The 23,757-nt window shown below is 41.8% G+C and overlaps 1 protein-coding gene across 1 annotated transcript; it reads right to left on the minus strand.

Moving 5' to 3' along the window:
- On the minus strand, positions 1-23,757 carry has3 (hyaluronan synthase 3). Its single transcript, XM_033634667.2, has 5 exons — positions 22,979-23,757; positions 10,674-10,767; positions 10,010-10,560; positions 5,976-6,077; positions 1-5,748 (listed from the first exon to the last, which is right to left on the minus strand). Exons 2-5 carry the CDS (start codon positions 10,765-10,767, stop codon positions 4,819-4,821), a joined length of 1,677 nt encoding a protein of 558 aa, XP_033490558.1. The 5' UTR covers positions 22,979-23,757; the 3' UTR covers positions 1-4,818.

Here is a 23,757-nt window from a genome sequence, read left to right on the forward strand (position 1 = left end):
CCGCCTGCTGACTGTCAGAAAGGCGAACCAAGCTTATTAACACAATTTCCTTTTAATGTATGTGTCCTTTTATTAACTTTCAAGTTTAAACTTATGCAGCCTGCCCAAAATAAAACAATATGAACATAACTTAAATGGCACAAAGAGGAAATATCCACTGCTGGAAGAAAAAAGGTATCTGTCAGTGTAGGCACAGATATGCTGATGGTGCTCACACTTCACAAATGAACTTGGTGTTTCGATTCTGAAACATACCTTTTAAAACTAAATCTGTTTGATCGGAATTATGAAAAATTTAAAAAGAAAAGAAAAACAGTGAAAGCAAAGCTCTCATTTCAGAAAAAAATGTCTTTGGTCTTCAGTCTTTACACTGTTGATGGAATGAAACAACAAAGTCTACATCTAGTGTAAAAGGACACACGTCCAAAGTTAAGAGAATAGTGTCCTGTAGTAAAACTTTACTATTACACAATTTGACGCCTTTACAATGTATAAAAGTGACCATATAAAAAAACCTCTGAAACACTGAATGAAACTACGACCCACTGGTGACTGTAAACTGAGAGTTGGACCACAATGTACAACAATAAATTACTCATTTGACAATGCATCAAAACAGCAAACACCAAAAAAAAAAATCTGCATGTCACATGTTCAGAAACATTAGATTGTCTGTTCTGGTAAAACGCAGCTGTTTCACCAAACACTGCAGAGCAGATGATTGTGCTGTTCATGGCTGATGAGAGTAAATGAGGGCTGGTCTCAGAGCTGAGCAATAAACACACAAACTGTCTCAGTCACTGTCCTGAAGACATCCACACCATTACATCCAGTTGCAAGAAGTGTATTACCCATATGCATATTGTTTTAGGTCACAGTAATCATTCCTCCTGTCCATACTGGCTGTGTAGTAATATCTTCCTAACGTGAATACACTGTGAGAGATCCCCAGAAAGTAGAGAGAAAGTATCCCCAGAAGTATCACTTAGCTATTGTTCACCGAACTGAAACAAAGAGGGAATTTCATACAGGAAAATATCCTCAATATGCTGAAGCTTCATATTCATTTTTTGGAAGAAACGCTTTTCTTAAGCCCTATTTCCCCCAAACACTTTCGGTATGGTACCTTTGGAACCAAAAATAAGCCTTCAGCCTTTTGGATTCAGCGTGCTCGCTGTCTTAGTAGGAGTTTGATGGAGGGTTAATATCAGTTTGTTCTCTGTAGTATTTTGCTAAGAGACAGACCATAGACTTGCTAGATTGGCACAGTGTCAATGGCCCTCGGCATCAGACACGATGCACTGAGGCACTCTTAACGTCAGTATGAGACGCTACAGGTGGCATCATTTTCTAACGCTCCAAGCAACTTCTCCATAATATAAAGACTTAGAAAGTATGCATTGGGAGAGCGGCAGGAGAGGTGGATGGGTGAAACAAACTCCCGACCTTCACCCAGGAGACTGCTGTTAGTGTCCCACGTGAAATAAACTGTCAACCAAGTTTTGTTAATAAAAACGTAGCATAGTACACTAGTTGTGTATGCCACTTTATGTTACGTTATGTTAGCAACAATGTACTTATTTTAAGCCAAACACTGATGTCTTTTGCTAAACCTAGCCACATACTTTTGTTGCCTAAACCTAAGGAAGTAAACCAACATTGGAAGTTTATTTTGAAAAGAGACTGTGTGCATTTAACAAGTGGAAACTGTACATCTTCTGTAAAAATGGAAGTTTATTTTGAAAAGACACTACATGTAACAAGCATGCACAAGTAAACTGACACACCGTCCCTGAGTGTCCAAAACTGATGCTGCAGGGGTACCTTATAGTTTGACAACTAGGGCCACTGAACAAATGTCAGTATTTGTCGAGTTAGAAGTGACAAAGTGCTGCGACTGTGGGTGAGGGAGGCAGTTAGCCTCTACCTGAAGAGAAATGTGACTTCTGGTAACAAGAAATGTGGCTTCCAGTTATTCCCAAATTGTATCTTTTCTGTTGTGTTCATACCAAATGCTATGCGAATTTTCACACTGCATTACTCGCATGAGTTGAATGCTGTGTTGACTCGCTTCATACATGCGTAAAATCGCTGAATCAATTAAAGCACTTCCACTGGTATGTCCTCAGTGTCATATGTCCCAGGATCCCAATGCTGATAGGCTATCGCAGCACTAATTGGTCAATAAAGTTCCGATTTTTCAACTCTTGTGAATAAGCGTACGATACAAAAACACGCTACTCGCTTCATTCACACCACTTAATTCGCCTATTTCGTGTCACATCCATTGCACCACCTGCCGAGAATTGGCATCTAATTGCATCTTTACATTGATTTTACATGTAATACACTTGTGTGAATTGTTTATTTGCACCTGGTGCAAACACAACATTACATGTGCCCTCTTAGCTGGCTTGCAACAGGTAGATAAGGAATGTTGGTAAGCCAAAGTTCAGGCAACACAAATAAAGTTTCAGCGTGTGAGAACTGCATAGCTAAGATTGGGGCCTCTAGGAGGCTGTGAACAGTGACCAAGGCTAAAACATGATCTCATGTTTTGACACTTGAGCAGAAGCCCCTGCCATCAGTATAATTATGCCAGTGGGCAGCCTTTTGCATTGTATCTGAGGCAGAAGGGGTCGGCAGTAAGTCATATGAGTCAACTCATGTGACCAAGAAGGGGTTAAGGCAATAAAATTTCTTGTTTCGGGTTAGGAAAAAACATGGTTGACATTAGTCATGTGAGTCAACTGATGATGACTCTCATGAGACTAACAACAGATGTGACAAAACAACTTAACGTTGCCTTTTAGTTTCACATGGGACACAAACTCTGGTCTCCTGGGTGAAAGTCCTGTGTTTGTTGGACCCAGCCACCTCCTCTCCTACCCGCCCTAAGCAGACATCTGCACTCTTTATATTATGTCCATTGCTCTGAAAGTCTAATAATGTCACGGAAGGGTGTACATTGGAGTTGGTTAAAACTCAGTGCATCGCATACAGATGCTAACACTGCCCAAGTGGCATATTTTGATGTCCTGGGAATTAGACCAGGCTGGAGATGAAGCCATTAAATCCCCCAAAGTTGTTGGGCTGTTTGCAAACCCAAACGGCAACCTGCAGGGCTGAAAAATGAAGCCAACATGGAAGTGCCAAAAACTGCAGTTCTCTGAATGGTCCCTAGAAAAAATAAACATGTTTACAGCCTGGCACAAAAAACACTTTTGGTCTCTGTAGTTAATGTCCCCACTCATGACAACTGTACAGGGGCTGAATTTGTATATAACAAACCTGTTTACATTTTATTAGGCTTAAAGTTGCCCATAAATAAGAGTGGGCTGCTTTGAGGGACAGGCTCTCTGCCAATAATGCTCTGGTTTCTCGGTCAGATCCACTCCTTGCTCCCCCACAGTGCCAGCCCTTCGCCCAAATATGGTCACTTTTGGCGCCAAAAAAAACAAGATAGCAACAGATGAAATGCCAAACTCACGGCTTCAGAACAGGAGTCCACAAACCAATGGGTGAGCTACGTCTATATTTTTTTTATAGTCTGTGGTCAAACCACAATGTCTCACTTTCTATTCCTACATGTTTAAAATACATAAAGTAAAATGCAAAGTATGGGTGTAAAGGATTTAGGGCTGGGCTGAGAAATGAAAGTAATGTAACAAGTAATGTAATGTATTACTTTTGCCGCTCATTATGGAATTTTAAAGGACACATTTTTAAAAGACATCACTTCTTTGCCAGCATGTCGAGGAATGATTACAGCAAGCTCTTGAAAGTACATATGGCATGTGAGTATTGTATCAAGACTTGTAGAAATTCTAACCTATACTATATGTTGTGTTGAGACAGAACACAAACCAATTTTTCACATGAATTTGGCTGCTAAACCTGTAAAAACAGTCCTTATTTATTGTTCACAAACAGTTAATGTACCACCTGTACAAACTGTAGCTGGCCAGGAACTCAGCATGCACAGTGTGTGTGTGTGTGTGTGTGTGTGTGTGTGTGTGTGTGTTTTTGTGTCACCTTTGACGAATCTCTCTAAATTCACCAATATCTTTCAGTTTTTCCCATCAGTCTCTCTCCTTTACCCTCTTGTCTCGCTGCTTTTATAAAGTAGATTCATAAAGCGCAGAGATCAATGCATATTTTTATGCTCAAGTTGACACATTTTCAACTTGCATCTATTCATACCCAATCAGCTCTTCCAACTGACTCTGTAGGCAACTGTACCACTTCTAACATTTGCTTTGCATTCTGTCTGAACACCTTAATGATAGACTCCGATGTCTAAATCTGAGGTTGCCTCTTCTTATCTTAAATAGAGGTGCTTGGACTAAAAAGAATTTCTTTGCTATTTTATATGTTTGTTGCTTATTATAAAAGTGTAGTTCCATCACTTTTTTTTACTGAGGACATGAAAAAAACACTCTGCACCCCTTTGTCACAGCTTTACAGCTAAACTACGTAATGTTCTTCTGAGCATGTCACTATTACATATAGTGTATGAACACCTTATAAACTGGATCAGTTCCCTTATGTTTGGTTTTTCAATGTGAAGCACCATTGAGCATGATATGAATGGGAGAGCTCTGTGGATCCAGTCATCACTGAGTATCCCTGGACTGGACTAGATTCCTGCTGCTCAGATTTGAGATTCACACCTTTTTAGCACCAATGATGAAGATGTGAGCGCGTTCATGGTTCACAGCTCATCATTTGAGCAGTTCACAGCAGCAGAGATGTTGCTGGAGTCATACTGCAGTGAAATTTGGTGTGAATGTCCTACCAGTCTCTCTGGTAGCAGGTTTATGCCTCTGCATATGGCAGGTGATACTGCTCTTCCCTCTTGTTGCACCGTTTGGCTACGATTGCCAGGTAGAGCACCAGCAGAATGAGCCAGTAGCAGGCGTAGAGTATCGTCCCTGCTATCAACAAGACTTTCTCTGTCTCACTAAATGGCTCCTGTGTTTCACAGTAGACTGTATACGCCACACCTCCAAGCAGCACCATAGCCCACACTGTGACAGGCACAGCACCAATGAAGTTGATCACAATCTTCCTGCGGCCTGAAGTGCCCCATCCGGCCTTGTTGATGGTGAGCAGGGCAAATATTTTGGCAGGGAGCAAGCTGGACATGTAGAGCAAGGAGTAGAGGGACATAAAGATCATGACCAGGCTGCCACGCAGGAAACAGGCGTAGGTGGCCTTCACCATTCCAACCAGTTGGACTGTCAATAAGAAGAGAAGGATGTTCCATAGCCTTCCACGATAGAAGAGATGGATGACCGTGGCAACCAAGAAGAAAGGGAAGAAGCCAGTGACCACTGACTCATAGGTCATCCAGAGGCTGTGCTTGTGGAACCACAGGGCATTGTAGAGCCACTCGCGGAAGTAAGACTTGCTCCATCGAGTCTGCTGGTTGAGCCAACGTAGATACTGGGTTGGTGTTTCAGTCTGGCACTGCGATCGCGCTGTGAACTTTGTCTTGTAGCCAAAGCTGAGCACCCGATTGGTGAGGTGGCGGTCATCGCCAAAGCTGCACTTGGAGCCTAGGAAGGTTTGGTGGTACCAGGGCTCCAAGAAGCGCTGAAGCAAAGAGTTCCTGTACATTCCCAGAGGGCCACTGATACACTGGACACATCCAAAGTAGGACTGGCAGGCCCGCTCGATGTTGAAGGCCATCCAGTAGCGTACGCTGCTCAGGAAGGAGATCCATGAGTCATACTTGTTAAGGATCTGGAGGATGAATGTAGAGAAATTAATCAGAAAAAGTCAACGAAGGTAAAGGATTGAATGTAGGCTTATCTCATGGCATGCTGTAGTGAGCTTTCAGTCACCTCCTTTGGTGGCCCAGGAGTTTCTAAGCTGATTTTCAAACCAAACATTTTAGTCTTGGGTCTACATTATACTTTTCATAAATGAATTCTGATTGCTTTACATGACTGCAGAGTATTGCATTTTACCTGTACGTCTCCACCAACACCTCCCACCATTGGATCGTCCTCGAGGATCTTCAGCATTTCTATGGTACATGCTGGGTCAAGAACTGTGTCTGAGTCACACACCTGAAAAAGGACACATCAAACACATGGGGTACAATAATGCTGAAAAATAGACATCAATTGGTCAAATTAAGGCTGCAGGTGTTGCAGAGCACTGAGAAGTTTGTATGCTGAAATCTATGAGAGAAATGAGAGGCTGCTGACAGACAGCTGCTCCCAGCTGTTTCATTTTAAGTGCACAGCACCAGGCCAGCAATGGAGATGTCCTTTGACCCACAGCAAGGGCACAGAGGGCATGCAATTGCTGGCTATGACAAGTGAGCTAGTTGTTCCACAATGGTCCATCAGTTTGGGTTGCAGATAAGTACCTTTTCACACCCTAAAGTCAAAACCAAGGCTTGTGTTCTCGTTATATTGTACACATTTGATCCAGTTAGTTATGGTTTGACATTACAATAATTAGAGCACACTAAAGAGCTCTACACGACATACCTACGTCCTGTCATCACCTACATCCTGTCATTGTCACTTATGCAAGCTGCATCTACCAATCAAAACATTTATTTAGTGATTAGAGTTAACCTTAGAATTTGGTTTATGGTTATGATTGTCTATGGAGACTCAACGCATTGGCAAGCTAAAACATGTTCTATGGTATATTATTGTAAAGTTGAAACACTAGTCTAACCAAGTTCTATGCGGCTGCTTTCTCAACAACATAAAAAGTCTGACTTACAAATACACTGTTAGCATTCACAGCATGTTCAGTTTTAAATCTGTTTTATATTTAGTAGAATGTTGACATCAGTATGCACCAGCACAGAAGCAGGGCAGATATCAACAGCACCGGTAATACAGCTGAATTAAATGATATCTACTTGGAGTGTGCAGATGAATATAAATGGGCCTCCACTGATGGCTTTGTGTAATGTGATTATTTTTGGCCACTGCTACACACACTCAGCCATCCCTATGTTCACAGTTCTGCTGATGTTTATTGAAAATGTTTTAATGTTGGGCCTGCTGCCAAAATCTGTTGTTAACTTAATATAAGAAAACTTCCTGGAAGATGAAATTACTCTGAGGTCACTGCAGTGGTTAAACAGACCAATGAAAAAGGACATTCTCTTTCAGCAGCAGTTAAAAATTACACAATACTAAGACATTTACACCAGTGATATGGCAAGATGACAAAGTTTTAATAGGAGAATTCTACATAACGATCAAAACATGGGGCAGAGAAATGTGTTAAATCATTCTTTCTACACAGATTAAAGGTCTAACAGTGGGATGAAGTTTGAGAAGTAGGCGTTGTTCTCACTTTATTTTCAGAATTTAAATTCTGTCTTGGAAAACATTTAAACCCCAAAGTTAGTGTTTCATTCATTCATCTTCTAACCGCTTCATCCTCTTGAGGGTTGCGGGTGGGCTGAGCCTATCCCAGCTGACATCGGGCGAGAGGCAGGGTACACCCTGGACAGGTCGCCAGACTATCGCAGGGCTGACACATAGAGACAAACAACCATTCACGCTCACATTCACACCTACGGACAATTTAGAGTTATCAATTAACCTAGTGCCCAGTCTGCATGTCTTTGGACTGTGGGAGTGCCCGGAGAGAACCCACGCTGACACGGGGAGAACATGCAAACTCCACACAGAAGGGCTCCCACGCCCGGGATCGAACCGGCAACCCTCTTGCTGTGAGGCGAGAGTGCTAACCACCACACCACCGTGCCGCCTAAGTTAGTGTTTGTTTTTAACAATGCTAGTTTGTAAAGCGTTAGGGTAAGTAAACAGTATAAAGCAGCATGCAGGCCAGTAAAAATGTTACAGTGATTACTTACTTCTTCTGTTATCTATTCAGTCTCTCTTTCAAACTCAGTGCAGACTAATTTTGGACCATGTTTTAGCGCTGCTAGACAGACAGAATTTTGTGGCTGCCCAATATTGCATTGCAAAAAAGGGGGTGAAAATAAATGCATCTACGCAAGTGTCATGTTTTCATTACAGTGGAGGAGTAATGTCAAGCTAATAAGAACTGGAGGGCAAGGAATTGGGGAGACCAATGGAAACAATCACTGGGAAACATAATCACCCTACTGGGTTCAAAAAACTTTGTGATGCCTATAATTGTCTTTTTTTGTTATTAACTTTTTTTATTGTTTTAACATAGGTAACAAACAACAAACACAATAATACACAACAATTACCCCCACTTCCCACCCCTGACCGCAATCCAGTCCATATTAATTTGGCCTTAGTAAATCAACTGAAGAAGAAAACAAATCGAGTAAGAGGAAAATAATAATCATAAAATAATTTATGAAATGAAATTCAAATTAAAATAATAAGAAATCTCTTTTAATGAAAGATAAAAATAGCAATAAATACTAGGGTATAGGCTCTGTGACCCAGTTGATGTGCACAGAAAAATCTTCACTTTGAAGTGCTAACAATTTTTTTTGGCCAACAAAAAGTGCAAGCTTCTGATGAGACAAAAGATCTAAAGAGTAGGTATCATCAAATGGGAGCAGCTTTGGACAACATGGCACTTGAATATTAAAGCAACACTTACCTTTCTGGAAATTTTACACTCTTCTTTGTTTAGGTTAAAATGCTATTAATAAGCTGATGGCACACTAAAATGTCAGTGAATTCCACCAGAAATAAAAACTCATAATTATACCATTCTCATATGGTTCTAAGAAAACTCCGACCAATCATTGTGTTCGGACCGAATGCAATGATTGGACGGAGTTTTCTCCTGTCCTGTCTGTCTTCCCCACGTAGAGGCCTCCGACTGACGTAACTGCTTGCGTAGATCAGTTAAGGTTGCAGACACATTATATCCCTCAGCCTTAGCTCCTGGAGCTCATGAGATGTTGAACCATTATTGCCAGGATTCACTGATTTTAAGGAAAGAAGTTTATCAAGTTTAAATTTGTCCAGTACTTTGGTTTATGACTAAATATGTATAAAGCTAATGGCATTCCCATCAGCCTCAGCTGTACTTTGTGTTTAGTAGTAAATAGCAACTAAGTTGAGGGACTCACATGAGACTAGATAGACTAGAGATGAGATAGTTTTTAAAATTGAGGGTGTTCAAGTCAGGAGATACGGACTTTTCCAGCATGGCTCAGAAAACACTGGATCCTACTCGTACATTTCCCATAATGCAAGCAATCTTAGCTTTTCATTAGATACAGGTTGTTACTAAGGGGACAGCACGTGTTCCAACATCTAATTTCTTTTCCTCAAAATAATTGATGAGGTGATCCTCTCTTTCCTCCATCCAAAACTGACATTTTGACCACAGATAGCTCGCCAATGCCACCTTGCTTTTATGCTTACGTTACGGTGGTTACAGAAAAGAAGACAAAGTTGTCACACAACTGATGATAGCAATGTGCTCTCCTGCACATTGACAACAGTGTGCGGATGAAGCATTAAGTTGATCAGTTGTAGTTAGGTAGCTAGCTTGTTAATTCCGCAATGACATTATGCTACTCTGGTTACAGAAAATGAGAAATACCACAGGAGTGCCAGTGCTGCCAGATCTGTCAGCACCTATTGATTTCAAAAGTGCAGGGACTAATGGGGAAACACCAACACTTATGTCATCAAAGGTGTTACTTCATTACCCCTGAACTCACTCACTTAGGGACAAATGTTTGCATGTAAAATGCTGGCTTTTCATGTTGCGGTCCAGCGAAAAATATTATGATTCAAACCCAAGCAGAGTTAACTGGTGATCATCAGGGTTATTTATTTTCTGATAACACAAAGCTCCTCCAGAGCCACACAACAGGCTGAGTAGTACTCCCTATGGTGAGTAAACAGATCTTAATGTGTAAAATTGGTGAAGTGGCCCAACTTTTTAGTACAACATTTTTTTTAATTGACTTGAGCTACATGGTCCAAATCTTTTTATGTACTCCTTCAATAGCCTGCACAGGTACATGCACACTGTTTTCTGGGTCTGTGGCCCTTACCTGCACATAATCCACACTGTCCCCCAGTGCTTTAAAGGCAGTGTACATCACTTCTCTTTTCCCTCCCCACTCCTGCATGATGCAAGAATAGCGGCAGCCTCTGACCAGCCGAGCCACTCGTGCTGCCTCCTCCATGTGCACCATGCTCCTCCCTCCACCTCCGACTCCTCCTCCACCGCTCCCATCACTGTGGTAGTTTCCCTTCCACACCATACTGCCAGCCTGGTCAGCACCACCCATCACCTCCTGGAAAATGTCCACCATGTAGCGGTCCTCAGGCCGGTTCCCATCCACCACCAGCACCACCTTCAGGCCAGGGAAGGAGATTCGGCGGACACTGCGCAGGCACTTCCTCAAGTAGTCTGGGTCCTCTTGGAAGGCGGCAATGCAGAGAGCCACAGAGCGACGGAGGTGCTGGGGCCGGGAGGGGCTCCTCATCTGTCGATGCTCCAGGAAGGCAAAGAGGCTCTGGAGGAAGAGATGGAGGGAGAGGAAGGCACCATAGAGGCCGAAGGAGAGGTGGTGCTGCTCAGTGTGGATGAACTGGTAGCCTTTATAGCAAAGAAACACAGTGTAGACAAGTTTAAATAAAGCATGACCATCACTTGTTTGGATTCTCATGTGGATATTTCTCTGTGTATATAATTGAAATTCACAAATTAACCTGTGACATAGGCCAGCAGGATGGTGAAGAGGACCACCGCAGCAAAAAGGGTGGTGACCACGATGTTCAGCGCATTCCTGCAGCGAGAGGGCATCTGGAAGTGGAGGAGAATATATATCATATAAAGGGCAAAAGTGTAGGGAGAGAGAGAAGACACAAGGTAGGACAGAGGAGAGAAACATAACTTTGCAAGTGAGCAAACTGTGTTTGAACTGACTTTCACTAGAAGACAGTTATAGCAATGACACTTAGTATTGTATATCATTTGCTTATGCAATGCATGTATGGACCAAGGGCAGAGACATTTGGGGCTCAACCCAAACTTAGGGGGCCTGGTGGGCATGCTCTATTTGAAATAATACAATGCCTTATTTGGGGAAAAACATGATAGTTGCCAAGGAATGAAAAAATCATCCTGTAGAGCCTACATTTTATTTTGTTCTCCAACTGTTTTTGTCGCTCTGAAACCATAATGCATCCAGTATTAGGGATGACTCAAACCTAAAGAGAGGCAAAAATTGTCTGATGTTACTATTTATAAATTATAGAGAACTAGTCCATACCCATTGGTAGCTTTGTCACCTTCTACCTATGCCAATCCTCAATGCCTATGTGCAGTTTCACATAGATTGACCACGTCAGTGAGTAGAAAAACGTGGGACAGACAGAATGACACACTGACAGTTTCCGTGATTATGTACAGCATACCATACCATGACTTAGTCATACCAAAAATTAGAAAGAAAAAACAACATTCGGCCACAGGGGGAGCCACAGCGATTGGTCGTATTTTAGCCATTTTTAAGCATTTTTCTGTTGTTATAGCGCCACCCAGTTGCCAATTAGAGTTAAATTTCTCCAGTCACCTTGAGGCGTCCTGTTCTACATATTTACCAAGTTTAGTAAAAATTGATATGGCGGTTAGGCCTAGATAAGAAATTAGCTCTCTAGAGCCCCCATTTTGTTTGATTGGGTCAATAATGGAGGGGTCCCCTCAGATTATGTGTGGTCATATGGCTACACAGTTGCGTGGTGATCGGTGAAACCCTTGAGATGTTATACACCTTTATGTGATGAGCCACGCCTTCCGCAATATTCATTGCCTTATAGAAGCTCAGTTTTAGTAAGTTTTCCAACTTTTGCCAAGAGGGAACTTTAGATATTGGTCCCTAGTTTATGTTCATCGAGTTTCATGCAGATTGGTCAAACTTCCTAGGAAGAGATCGATTTTAAGTGTTTTTAAAAAAAATAAAAAATGGCGGAAAATCTTTATAACTGGAAGTTATGGGTTCGTAGGCAGTTTTGTTCCTCATGAGGAGAGGCATCTCTGTGCAAAGTTTCATGTCTCTACGACATACGGGGCATCAGATATGCCCATTCAAAGTTTGCAATTTCAATCGGTTGCTATAGCATCCCCCTTTGGCCAATTGATGTAATATTGCTTCATTCGCATCCTCCCATGACCCTCTACCACTGTGCCAAATTTCACATGGATTGACCAAGTCAGTGAGGAGAAAAACGTGGAACAGACACACAGACAGACACACTCACAGACAGAGTTTTCCTCATTATATAGTAAGATATAGTAAGATAGATAAGTTGTCAGCAATCAGCTTTTTCTCCTTTTCGCCTCCTGCTCTTTCTGCCTGGCTAGCTTGTGCTCCCAACAATTTTACACTGACAGTTCGACTCTATATTATTACACCCATTAATAACCGTTGTGTAACGTAAGCCATGTGTTGCTAACAGTTAGCCCTGTCACTGTGTGTGTGTGTGACTCTCCCAAGCACAGAGCTCACATTCCCTCAGCAGCAGTCTCATGATAATCAGAGAGACAGAATAAGACAGAGAGGCAAGGAGGAGCTGAGAGAATCAATAGGCTGCATGCAGCTCTACAATGAAATGAGATTTTACGTGTTTGAAAGAGTCAAATTTTCACAAGGATTGGCTGAATTTACATTAATTGTTGTGACTGCAACATTGCTTCATCCTGGAGGGACTGATTTGTTGTTATCTGAATGACACAACACTGAAGCTATTTTAAAAACCAAAGCCATGTGGAGCTTTTGAGAAAAAAATTCCAGGCTGGAGCCCCAGGAGCCACCCCAGCTCTGCCTCTGGTATGGAAACACACATGAAGAACTTGAACATGTTATTCAGTACATGAATGGGTGAATATCAACACTGGTCTGTTGTACATGTCAGGTGAGAGTGGGGCCTCCGGAGTCTAGAGTGTTACTGAAGGTTCTGAGAAAGAGAGCTTGTAACTCCTCATTAGTGGACCCAAGTGCCATTTCCTGTTTTTTCTGTAAAACCTTCCCTCAGCCGGCTAAAAAGACACCATCATCAGTCACTGACATCATGGAGCCGTGGTACCAGAAGCACAAGAGGAAATACTAACTGCACAGTGAGGCAGTCAATAGAGCTACTACAGCTACTATCATTACTACTTAACTGCTGCTGTAATTATTTGTAGTACTGATAAACAAGCCCAAAGAGGCCTCTGACAACACACCTGCAGATATTTTTTAAAAGCTAAATGAATACTGTCTATCCCATTACAAGCAAAAAAAAAAACAAAACACATTTCATTAAATTTCGTAAATATTCATCTGGACTACCGCTGAAAACTGTAAAGAAAGTTCTGCAGATTCTGTTTGGGTCTGATGATAAAACTACCACTAATGTAAATACTTGTATTATTGCTGTTGCTATTACTACTACCACTATTGTTGCTGCTATGACCACCACTACTTCTGCCAATACGGGCACTACTACTAAAACCCCTTTTTGCTTCTAATGAAGCTCAGCATAAGTTCAATCAGGAAGACCTTTCTCGTGCTCACCCTTTCACATTTCTCTCCATCCCACTCTCACTACTCCCTCCAATCAGCTGACTATGGGTGTTCACTCCTCTAGTTATCCAGTCACATTTTGCAACGATCACTCAGCCAATCAGGATGCCACCGCAAAATTTTGAATCTGCTCTCTCTTCTGCTGCTGTCAGCCATCATTTTAGGCAGGATCTTCGCACCCTCCTCCACCCTGTTCACCTCCAGCTATCGTATTCAGAGTCCAGGACAAGCTCTCAAAGACTCATTCCTCCACTCATCCAGATCATCAGCACTTCTCCATCTTCCTCTCATCTCATCTTCACCATCTCTACCACCACCAGCGTCTAGACCCCGGGGGGGGGGGGTTCCCTATTCGACTGTGGATTCATCACTCTCCTTAAATCAAACCATCTCTACGGGGTCTAATCGCCAAAGACTTTCCAGATTCTTATTCATACGTTCACATGTTAATAAATATTCTTTTACCATAAAAAGAAGTCTCTCCGGATTGAACTGTTGTTGTACCATAACAGTACTACTAGTATTAGTAGTACTATGGTTGTTGCTGTTACTATTACCTGCCACTGCAGCTTTACTAAATACTACTTTTAATACTATTGCTGCTGCTGTTACTATTTCTGAAACTATTAATAGTAGTACTATGGTTGTTGTTGCTATTACTATTACTCCTGTTGCAATTGGCACAACTACTAAAAGTACTACAACTAATATTGCTACGGCTATTTATACTACTACAAAACTGCTACTGACAGTATTGTTGGTGCTTTTGCTACTTCTACTTCTACGCTAACTACTACTACTATGGTTGGTGCTATTAGCAGCACCTCTAGGTAACGCTTTAGAGCATAATTCTTCATGTTCTTTCAGTGTCATTTTTTGTGTACTAGTAGACTAGATACTGATAAGTACAAGGAAACAAGACATGAAGTTAGGGATAAAATGTGGTAACAACCTGGAAAGATTGTTTGGTACAAAAAAACTGCACTGTAAATTAAGAAGAATCACACTGTATGTTGTGGATCATATTCTAAAGCTCTATTGCTACTACAAAACTCATGCCATTACTACTATTAAAACTACTCCTTGTTGCTGCTATTACTAACAATATTACACCCTCTGCTATAGTAATATGCCCACTACTAAACCCACTGCTACAACTACACAACTTGTGCTGCTGTTAAGTTTTTGTCTTAACTAGGCCATGATGTGTTTGTTAGCTTAGCTGCTAGCAAAAAGAGTTGAGGATGATTGTCACATTTTCTTTGGGATTGGTTGCCACTTGTATTGTTCTTTGTATTGTTATTTTTATTGTTATATTAGGATAAAAAAATTAATTTATTGGAATGATATTTCCTGTTAAAGTTTTCTCAGGTTGTTTTATTTCAATTATGGTTTCAGTCATTTTAAAGATTGCCATTTTTCCCCCACACTCTAAGCTTCCATTATACATTGTAAATTAAACTATTAAAGATACAGTTTTTTAAGGGATTCAAGTGAAAGGACAAAGTGTGACAACCGACCCTGTTCTCCCCTACTGTTATTATGTATACTGGGCTACTGCTTCCACAATGTCTGCATTACTATAACTATGCAAGCACATTCTGCACTGGGTCAGAGTTATGGTGCTCAACTCTAAGTTCCTACAAAGTACTTGCAGTTGAACACCACCTGCCCATCTGTTCTCCCCTCCTTCATCTTCCTCCTCCCTTCCTCTCCTCTCACCCCTCCTCCCATTAGCCCCTCTGGCGCTCCCTTCTTCCCTCTCTCTGGGTTAATAGTTCTAATTAAAGGCTGGCCAGGGGTTTGGCTAGTGCTTGGGACCAGTTGAAACGGAGAAACAATTCTGCCCTTTCATTCATGAAATTACCTCCTGGCCCCCGACCCCCCTCACCCTCCACCCCCCACCCCACCTGGCCAGGCCAACGCAGGAGAGACAGACTGATATTTATATTATTACATTCAGCTCTGTGGGACAAACTGGCACAGACAGATTTATCCACCTCTCAGAGTGGATGTATAGATTTACATCCTGGCACTGAATCTCAGTGTCTCCACAGACCTACACTCTGCATGGGAGATCCAGGAGAAAGTGTCTACGTGATATTCAGGCTGTGACAGAAGGGGGAATTTTGCAAGTAGAAGTTTTGGAACACATACAAAACATTTTTCTTGTCAAGTATTGTTTTCATGTGTCATCACAGTCATTTAGAGGTCCTTTAGAATAATCGCAAAACCAGAACTTTCCACTGACAGTTGCTGTTTTCTCTAAAATCTAAATTCTCTCCTTTTCTGTTTCGTATTCATATCCTGATACTGACTCTTGACTACTTTTGCTGGTGATACTGATTTTATAGTTCTTTCTGGAAGAGAGCACCAGTCAAAATGATGAAAAAGTCAACCCATCGAGTAAACCCCAACATGTTCAAGAGGAGAAAAAAAAAAAAAAAAAGTAGGTTTACCCTAATTACAATTTTGATTCAAATGAATTTTGTCATAAATAAATTAAACTATCTTTTAGTTCAGGAAATATTCACCCAGCTTTTAAAATGCCTGTCTCTGAGATCTCTGCTTAAACTGCAATACAATGGAGGTGAATGGAATTTAATTTGTGTCGTTCAGAACACTGAAAGATTGTATTTAAAACATTAAAAAGCAGTAGCCTATATATTTTTAGAAACAGTGTCCCTATAATTAACCCAACAAAACACTGCCAGCCACAGGGGCTTTTACTTTTGTAGGAGTGCCACTAGGTCACATACTGCATTGTATTTCATTTTGGGATATGTATATGGATCCAGTTTTTGCCTCTGAGGACGATGAAAAAAAAGCTTCAGCTCATTTTGTGATCAACTGTGGATTAAAGCAGCAGGCCCAGGCAGTGTGGAGTTAATATCCCGGTGGGGCCACAGGCCAGATAACAAGCAGACAGTAACGTAGACCGTTTGATTGGAAGGCCACAATCACCAGAGGGGGTTGCTGGCAGGCCGGGAGCTGGGATTAGACTGGGGACTTGGGGGGAAAGGTACAATTAGCCCCAAGGTTACATCTGCCAGGCTATCCTGACTGTGTACGACAATGAGAAAAAAATGAAAATGCTTCTCCATTATTTGTGTGAAATGTACTGACCTCCTTTCGCTGTCACCTTTAATTCTGAATTTCTTTCCTCTGAACAGCAGAATTTAAGAAAAGGTAGATTAAGTCAGTCTGCCCCTGAGTTCAGAGGATGCCTTTTTTCCCATCACAGTGGGAGTAACAGTACCAACATCTAGGGGCCTACAGAAACCAAACCCAAAGAAATAACACATCATCAAATTTGTGAAAAATTAAAGTTAAAAAAAAAAAAAAATCACCTTATAATCTTCAGTGTGATTCAGTCCCTCTGGAAAAAAGTCACATTTCTGATGTGGTGAAACGCAGTGCTGATGCCGTGGCTTTTTAATTCACCCACACATCCAGAGTGATTCTGCAGTGATGCTGGTCACATTCACTTAACCTGTATAGATGTGGTTCAAGTCTACATCCAGATACAGATTAGGATCCATGTTTGATGGAAAAGCTGTCCAGGCCCACCAAGTCATCATTTTACAAACAATCCAGGATACAGATAACTCCAAATGTCCCACTTAACAACAGAAGGTAGACGCAGGTAGAAAAAAAATACAGAGGTAAAGAAATGAGTCATTCCAGAGCTAATTAATATTTCCAGGTAAAAATCATATTAACTACATCAATGGTAATATTCCCAGCTGTATCCAAGAGTGGCAGTGCCACATGGGATTTCCTGCATCCAGGCCATCTGACTGAATGAGCTGGGAGTCCAGGTGAGGAGGTGGGGAGGTGTTACTGAGAGATGGTTTTGGCTTTGAGGCAGGGACTTTTGCCCAGCTGAGGGAGAAGGAAGGAGGGAGGGGGTAGGGGAAATATGGTTGGAAAAAAGAGTGTTGGGTGGAGCAAGAAGTCAGGAAACAGGACATGAAGGAGACAGAGATGAAGTGTTGGATGGGAAATTACACTCAATACATCCTTATTATGAGAAATTTACAATAAAATAGCCTACGTGTTCAGTGAAGGGTCAATTATGGCAAAGTGGGAGTCAAAGTACCAGAGGCAGGCCTGCTCTAGAGGCACAAATAAATTTAGGAACACTGCTGGCTGGCAGCTTAGGATCAGTATGTAAAATTTTCTCCTTTATACCAATATTTTCTTTAACATGGTTTTCCCACAAAAAAAAAAACAAAAAACAAAACTCCAATCTACTCTTTATCTCCTCACTGAAAAAATACGGATCTGGCCTCTGTTCCATTCACCACGGCTGCATGCGATAGGTTACATTTCCTTTCCTGCTTTCTCCAGCACTGCTCACGTTAGGTTGATCCGTGAAAGCGAGTAGGTATAGCTGCAGCTAGAGCAGCAACATGACTCGCCCACCATACCTAGAGATCAGTCCACGATCAGCGTAAGCCCTAAAGAAAATGCTAAGTTAGCATTTAGCTTGCTACGAAATATTAGCTTAAAAGACAAGTGGTTAAGGTCAGGGTAAGGGTAATGGAACGGGTTACATCTCATGACTTACAGTTTCAATCACATCTTCATGTATAATTAATTATGAACGAGATTATTGCTTCATTTGGCCTCATATATTAAAACCGTTGAAGCAGGGTTCAGATAAGTGTCGCATTGGTGGCTTAGTCTTGTACAAGAGGCATGTCATGTAGCTACACTACAAACATATTGTGTCAACATGGCTAGTGTTAGCATTAGCGGAAACATTTTAAAGATTTGGCCATACATGTTAGAGATGATGAGTTTTCTGTGGATCAAAATCAGCAACTAGCAGACCTACTAGAATGGTAAGTGTAGTTAGCATCTTGTGTTTGTTAGCTTGTAAGCTAACTGGCAGTAGTTGATACAGCGTTAATGTTTGTGAAACATACAGTAATATCTGCTATGATGGGGTTTTTGGTAGACAGTGTAAGGAAGGCTCAGTATTCAGTTAACATCCAAAAACTGCACACTCTACACTGTCAAAACTTTCACTATGCTAATGCTAACTCTGCTCCCTGTACTGACAGTCCGCTCTGCACTGAGGGTTCAGGTGTCTTTGCCAGCGTTGTGTTGAAGTCTGTTCCCCCATCAGTATGTGTCCTCTATCAGACAGTGATTAGATTTCATATTAGTGATGTAACAAATTTAGCTTGCCTGGCGAACATTTCAATCTCAGATTTTAGTGAGTTGCAAAGACATCCGCACATCGCCCCCTTCAGCATTCAGGAATGTGTAAACACTTGTGTAGTGACAAACTTAGTCAAGGTCATTTAAGGAGACATGAGAAAAATACATTGAGTAGAATGGGACTTTAAACCGTCATTAATATTTTGGCTGCTTGGGGGTAGCGTAGCCAGCTACAACCACAACACTAACATATTATCAATTTACCAAGTTATCCTGGTTAATGTGTTAGCAAAAAATTGCAAATTTACACATCTGGAAGGCATGGAACAAAATTAGCTTTTCTGAGTCGCGTTTCTCGCAGCTTAATAAATAAAAGTCTAAGTCGCTCTTGGTTAACCTCAGTTTTGGTTTCCTCAAAAGATTTTTTTTTTAGACTTTTTAGTTGCTAAATATTCCACTATGTTCACCAGCCTGTCTCTAACTATGTCTTGCTGCAGTTTGCTGCTGAGCAAGTAGTGTAGAGTAAGTTTATCAGAGCTTTTTTAATGGAAATGAGATTAATGAGAGTAAAAAAAAAACTTTTTTGCTACAGTTCATTCGGTCTATCTATTGGAATGCTGTACTGCTGTGTCATTTTGCCCCAAAATTCAAGACATGTTTGAAATCTTCTCACTTATTCTTCTGTGTACCTGCCATTATAAAGGTGTCTAAAACTAGTTTTTAATTCAGAAGAGTTTATTGTCTCTCTACAGAAGTATACCCAGTGGGAAGGCAGTTCTGGAAGTCAGAAAAGAAGGGAGGGATAGGTGGAACACAGAAGGATTAAGGAAGCGCCCACGAACGGAATTATGGTGTGTGAGTGTCCAGATGAACAGACTGAGGAGCAGACAGGCTCTACATGTTCATTTTGAATGTGTGATGAATTAAACCCATTAACCTTTCAGCTTCCCACAGCCTTGCTTCCTTAATGATAGTCATGGCATCATCATCATGAATGAAAACTGGGCTGCAAACACAAAATATTTTTAAAATAAACTCGAGATTAAAAAAAAACTTTTCATATCACTGTTTGATATTATGGCCGTGTTGTGATGTGAAACATGGACAAACCTTGTGCTAGAGGAACAAAAAATTCCTGTGAAAAATGTCTGGGAGGTCAGGGTAATTTTCCACTAGAGGGCTCTGTCAGTGCCTCCACTTCTCCAGGGAGCGTAGCACAAAATCTTCTTTTACAGACTTCATTACATAATGAGGCAAGTGATGTAGCTGGGTAAAATCTAGTGTGTGTATGGAGTTTGGAAGCTGTAACAGGGTGACCATTGAAAACAAACATTCAAAAAATACCTGAATTGTATTTCCAGTCTGTTTGCTGCCAATTATACTACCTGCTACTGAAATGGGCCCAGTGAAGCCTCTGCCCCCATTCATATTTTGTGGGGAATAGCTCAGGTTAACAATCTTTTAACATGTGATGTAAAGTTCACTACCTCTGAAACCTAACATCAACCTCAATATGCCTCATAATGAGATTCTAATGATGTTGATGCCAGTATCATTCAGTTTGTCCTTTATCCAGAGCAGAATATTTCTGATAACTACTGGCTATGAATCCTTTCCATTTGGACACTTCGTGACATCTTCTAGCATGTTGCAGGTTTTGTCCTAAACTTCTGTTTTTTTAAGTAACATTTTCTGGGACATTTTCACCTTTATTGGACAGTTGACAGTAAAGAGGCATGCAGGCAGGAAATGGACAGAGCAGCAAAGGTCCCCAGCTGGATTTGCATCGGTGAAGTTGCATTTATTTGGCTTGCACAAAACCATTTGGCTACCAAAGCGCTTCCCAGTACTTTATATTAGGAGTGTACTGAATGAGGCCATTACTGTTCATGGAGCTAGACTTGAAAGTAACACAATGTAACTTTCGCTGAAGAGTGGTCCCTGTGGCCAAAAGTGCTAATTACAGGATAATAGCACAGTAATTGTATTGTACTTAATTTCCCATCATTCTCTTGGGTAATTTGCTTTCAAGCTGCATTAATGCTTTTTTGGCCACTTGACAGCAGAACTCCACAGCAAGCTGAAACTACAGACATTTGACACATTACAGCCTTGTTAAAGGTTAGCTATATGACATTCGGGGCATTATTATAGCAGGAAAAGCACTATTTCCTATGTAAAGATATAGTGGAGTAATGGCATCCTGAGCAAAGAATGTAGTCAGGCTGCCTTTGGGTGTGTTGTGATCTGAACTTCTCTGTGGTTTGTTGTGGTAAGCCAGTCTGGCTGCCAGTGCATGTTAAGGCATGTCTGTGTTCCACTGGCTAACTCACTGTAGCCACTTTACACTGTGCTCATACGGTGGTTACTGATGATATCTAGATGGTGGCAGCGCAGGCGTGTAGTGCCCACCCTCTGTTTCCCCCCTGGTTAACACCATTAGCTTTGTCAACACTGTTTAGAGCAGTTTATGGAGTTAGCACTGTTAGCTGCCCACCTCCATGTTAAGAACCTTGTCCAGAAACTTCACCCTTCAGGTTAATATGGCTAAGGTTTTGGCAAACTATCGCCTGTTTACACATCTAGAAGACGAGGAGGAAGGTAGACAGGAATATGGAGTCATGTTTTTGTCCAGCTGACAAATGTGAGTCCAGTATTCACTCTTCTTTTTGCTCTGTTTTGGTCTCTACCTACTCCTGGGGAAAATACCTGGCTCTTTAGCTGCCAGCTCCACTATTTTAACCTGCAAGCTGTTATCTTTGTCTGTCTGCTGTCTGGTGTTGGGTAGTGTACAGTGAGTTTTTTCACTGAAAACAGTTGCAGCTGAAACAAAGTTATCGGGATAGAGAGATCGAATGATCAAGAGTTATGTGATAGTTATCTGTGGGTTTGTCAATACGACCAACATCCCAAATAGTCATTGGATGGAGTAAAGCTTTAAAGACAGCATCATTAACTGACCTGACTGAGAAAGAGGTCAAGCAGGAAATAATGTCTCCTGGTGATAAATGTGTTTACCTAATGTACTTTTGAGTGTGCTAAAATGTTTTACCTGTGGCATACTACAATAAATTATAGTGTCTCAGTTGCACAGGTAGAACAAAGTCATAAAGTTAGACCTGACTTAATAAATTCAGATACACAGCTATCTGAAGTTTGCTAACATCAGCCAGCATTAGCTAACCACATGCTACCGGTCACACCAGACCAAAAAAGGCTGTAGTATCCAAACCCCTGAGTGTGTTAAAATGAGCAAACAAGCATTTTAGAGGTTAGGAATTACCTTTTTGTTGATAAAAGGAAGAATTTTTTTTTATCCCTTTCTTTAAAAGTCACATGTTGTGCTTTAATCTTGTGGATTCAACTACATGTTATCACTTATCCACCTTTTTGACTGGATCAGAATGTGCCTTTTAAAGTTTCCCTTCTTCACCCGAGGTCTCACAAGCAGCTTGTCAAATACCAGCAGGCTTTGTGTAAAAGGCAACCAGACCGGGCAGGTCCAGCATGGCAGTGATGCCATGGAAAATCAAACAGGCCGGCATTTTTTTTGGAAATGCCAGAAGCCTTCAGACAGTCGCTCTAAAGCGTTCCTGTCAACTGTTTCCTAACGGTCACTGTCTGCCTCCACAGAGGGAAAAAAGCAGCACGTGGAGTACATGCCAGGAGGCCACATAAACACCCAAACATAATGACAATATAGACACACACCTATTCTTTAGCCATTACTGAGTAATTTTACAACTCCCCCCAGCAGTAAAGCAGAAATGAGCAGCAGTTGTGGGATTTCTTTAGTCCCGTTCAAGTGATTAGTTGACTAACTCGCTCACTGAGTCAGTCATACAGACACACTCAGTGTCAGGCAGAAATAAATATTTTCTCAACCTCACATTGCAACCACATTCACCACACAAGCCAGAACACACAAGTCTTTGTATTCCTTTTTCTAACTCAGTTTTAATGTCGCTTCTTCCAATTTTTCTAAAACTTTCCATCCAGTTTCTGTCCCTGTTGAACATGTTTGATCTCTCTTGTGAGTACTTTCATTCATTCTCTTTTCTCTAACCTTTACCTGCCAAACCTGAAGCATCACTCAAAATCTTATCCTAAACTAATCCTGTCAGATCTTAATCTTAAATTCAAGTTTAAATGTTAAACTAGCCCTTTATAGAAGTGAGGACCACCAAAAGAGAGATTTGTCTTGTGTTTGTGTTCCTAGTGGGAGCAATTTACATCATAAAGACAGTCTTGGTGCAAATTTTATTATCAAACCCTTACCTTCCTGATCCAGTGGACCCTCCGTGTTGGTCTCCCCCTTAGGACTCCCCCCAGATCTCCGTCCGCCTGGTCCGTCCGTTGAGCCGGGACGTCCAGCCCTCTCCTCTCCTCAGCACAGCACTCTCCTTGTTCTGTACCCCTCCTTCCACCAGCTCACACTACATCTTTATTCCAGCTTGCTTGCTTAATTCAGGAGATCCCACATCCAAAAATACAGCAGGCAGCTTTAACCACCACCCTCCACCACTTCTCTGAGCCAGCCTCCCCACTGCCTGCTCCTCCTCCTCCTCATCCACCACCACCTCCTCCCTCTATCTCCCAGGACTGTCCCAGGGCATGAAGCCCCCCAGCTGAGATGTGATCAGAGGTGCTCAGCCAGCAGCTGATGCTAGTGCAGTCGTACGTCTGTAGATTACAGGTTGGGGGCAGCAGCTAGTCTGGTCTCTGCCTCTCGTGCTCTCCATCCCGGCTCCTGATTTCCACCATAAGCATGGAGCCAAAATGATGGTGAAGGTGAAGATCATGGGCCAAAGCGGGGAGCTTGATCTTGGCCTCGTCCTCAGGTCTGCTCCCAGCAACGAATCATCCCCAGGTTTCTTCACCCTCCCCTTTCTCTGTCATGTGCTGCAGCATCAACTCGTCTCTGCATCCCCTGTTTGCAGCAGAGCCTAATTCCTTCTCCCCTCTCCTCCTCTGTCACACTGTCCTGCCTGGCTGGCAAAGCGACACTGCTGAGCTTCTCCTCCACAGCTTCCCTCTCTGTCTCCTTTAACCTCACA

Source organism: Epinephelus lanceolatus, chromosome 5 (assembly GCF_041903045.1).
Source record: "Epinephelus lanceolatus isolate andai-2023 chromosome 5, ASM4190304v1, whole genome shotgun sequence".
NCBI classification, from domain to species: Eukaryota; Metazoa; Chordata; class Actinopteri; order Perciformes; family Serranidae; genus Epinephelus; species Epinephelus lanceolatus.

What these genes read in the sequence shown, in the direction of transcription:
- has3 (XM_033634667.2), bottom strand. Translation starts at nt 10,767, where the DNA reads ATGCCCTCTCGCTGCAGGAATGCGCTGAACATCGTGGTCACCACCCTT. An exon ending in CCTGCTGGCCTATGTCACAG is followed by an intron (nt 10,561 to 10,673) that starts GTTAATTTGTGA and finishes TTTGCTATAAAG; the next exon opens with GCTACCAGTTCATCCACACT. An exon ending in GTGTTGGTGGAGACGTACAG is followed by an intron (nt 5,749 to 5,975) that starts GTAAAATGCAAT and finishes TTCATCCTCCAG; the next exon opens with ATCCTTAACAAGTATGACTC.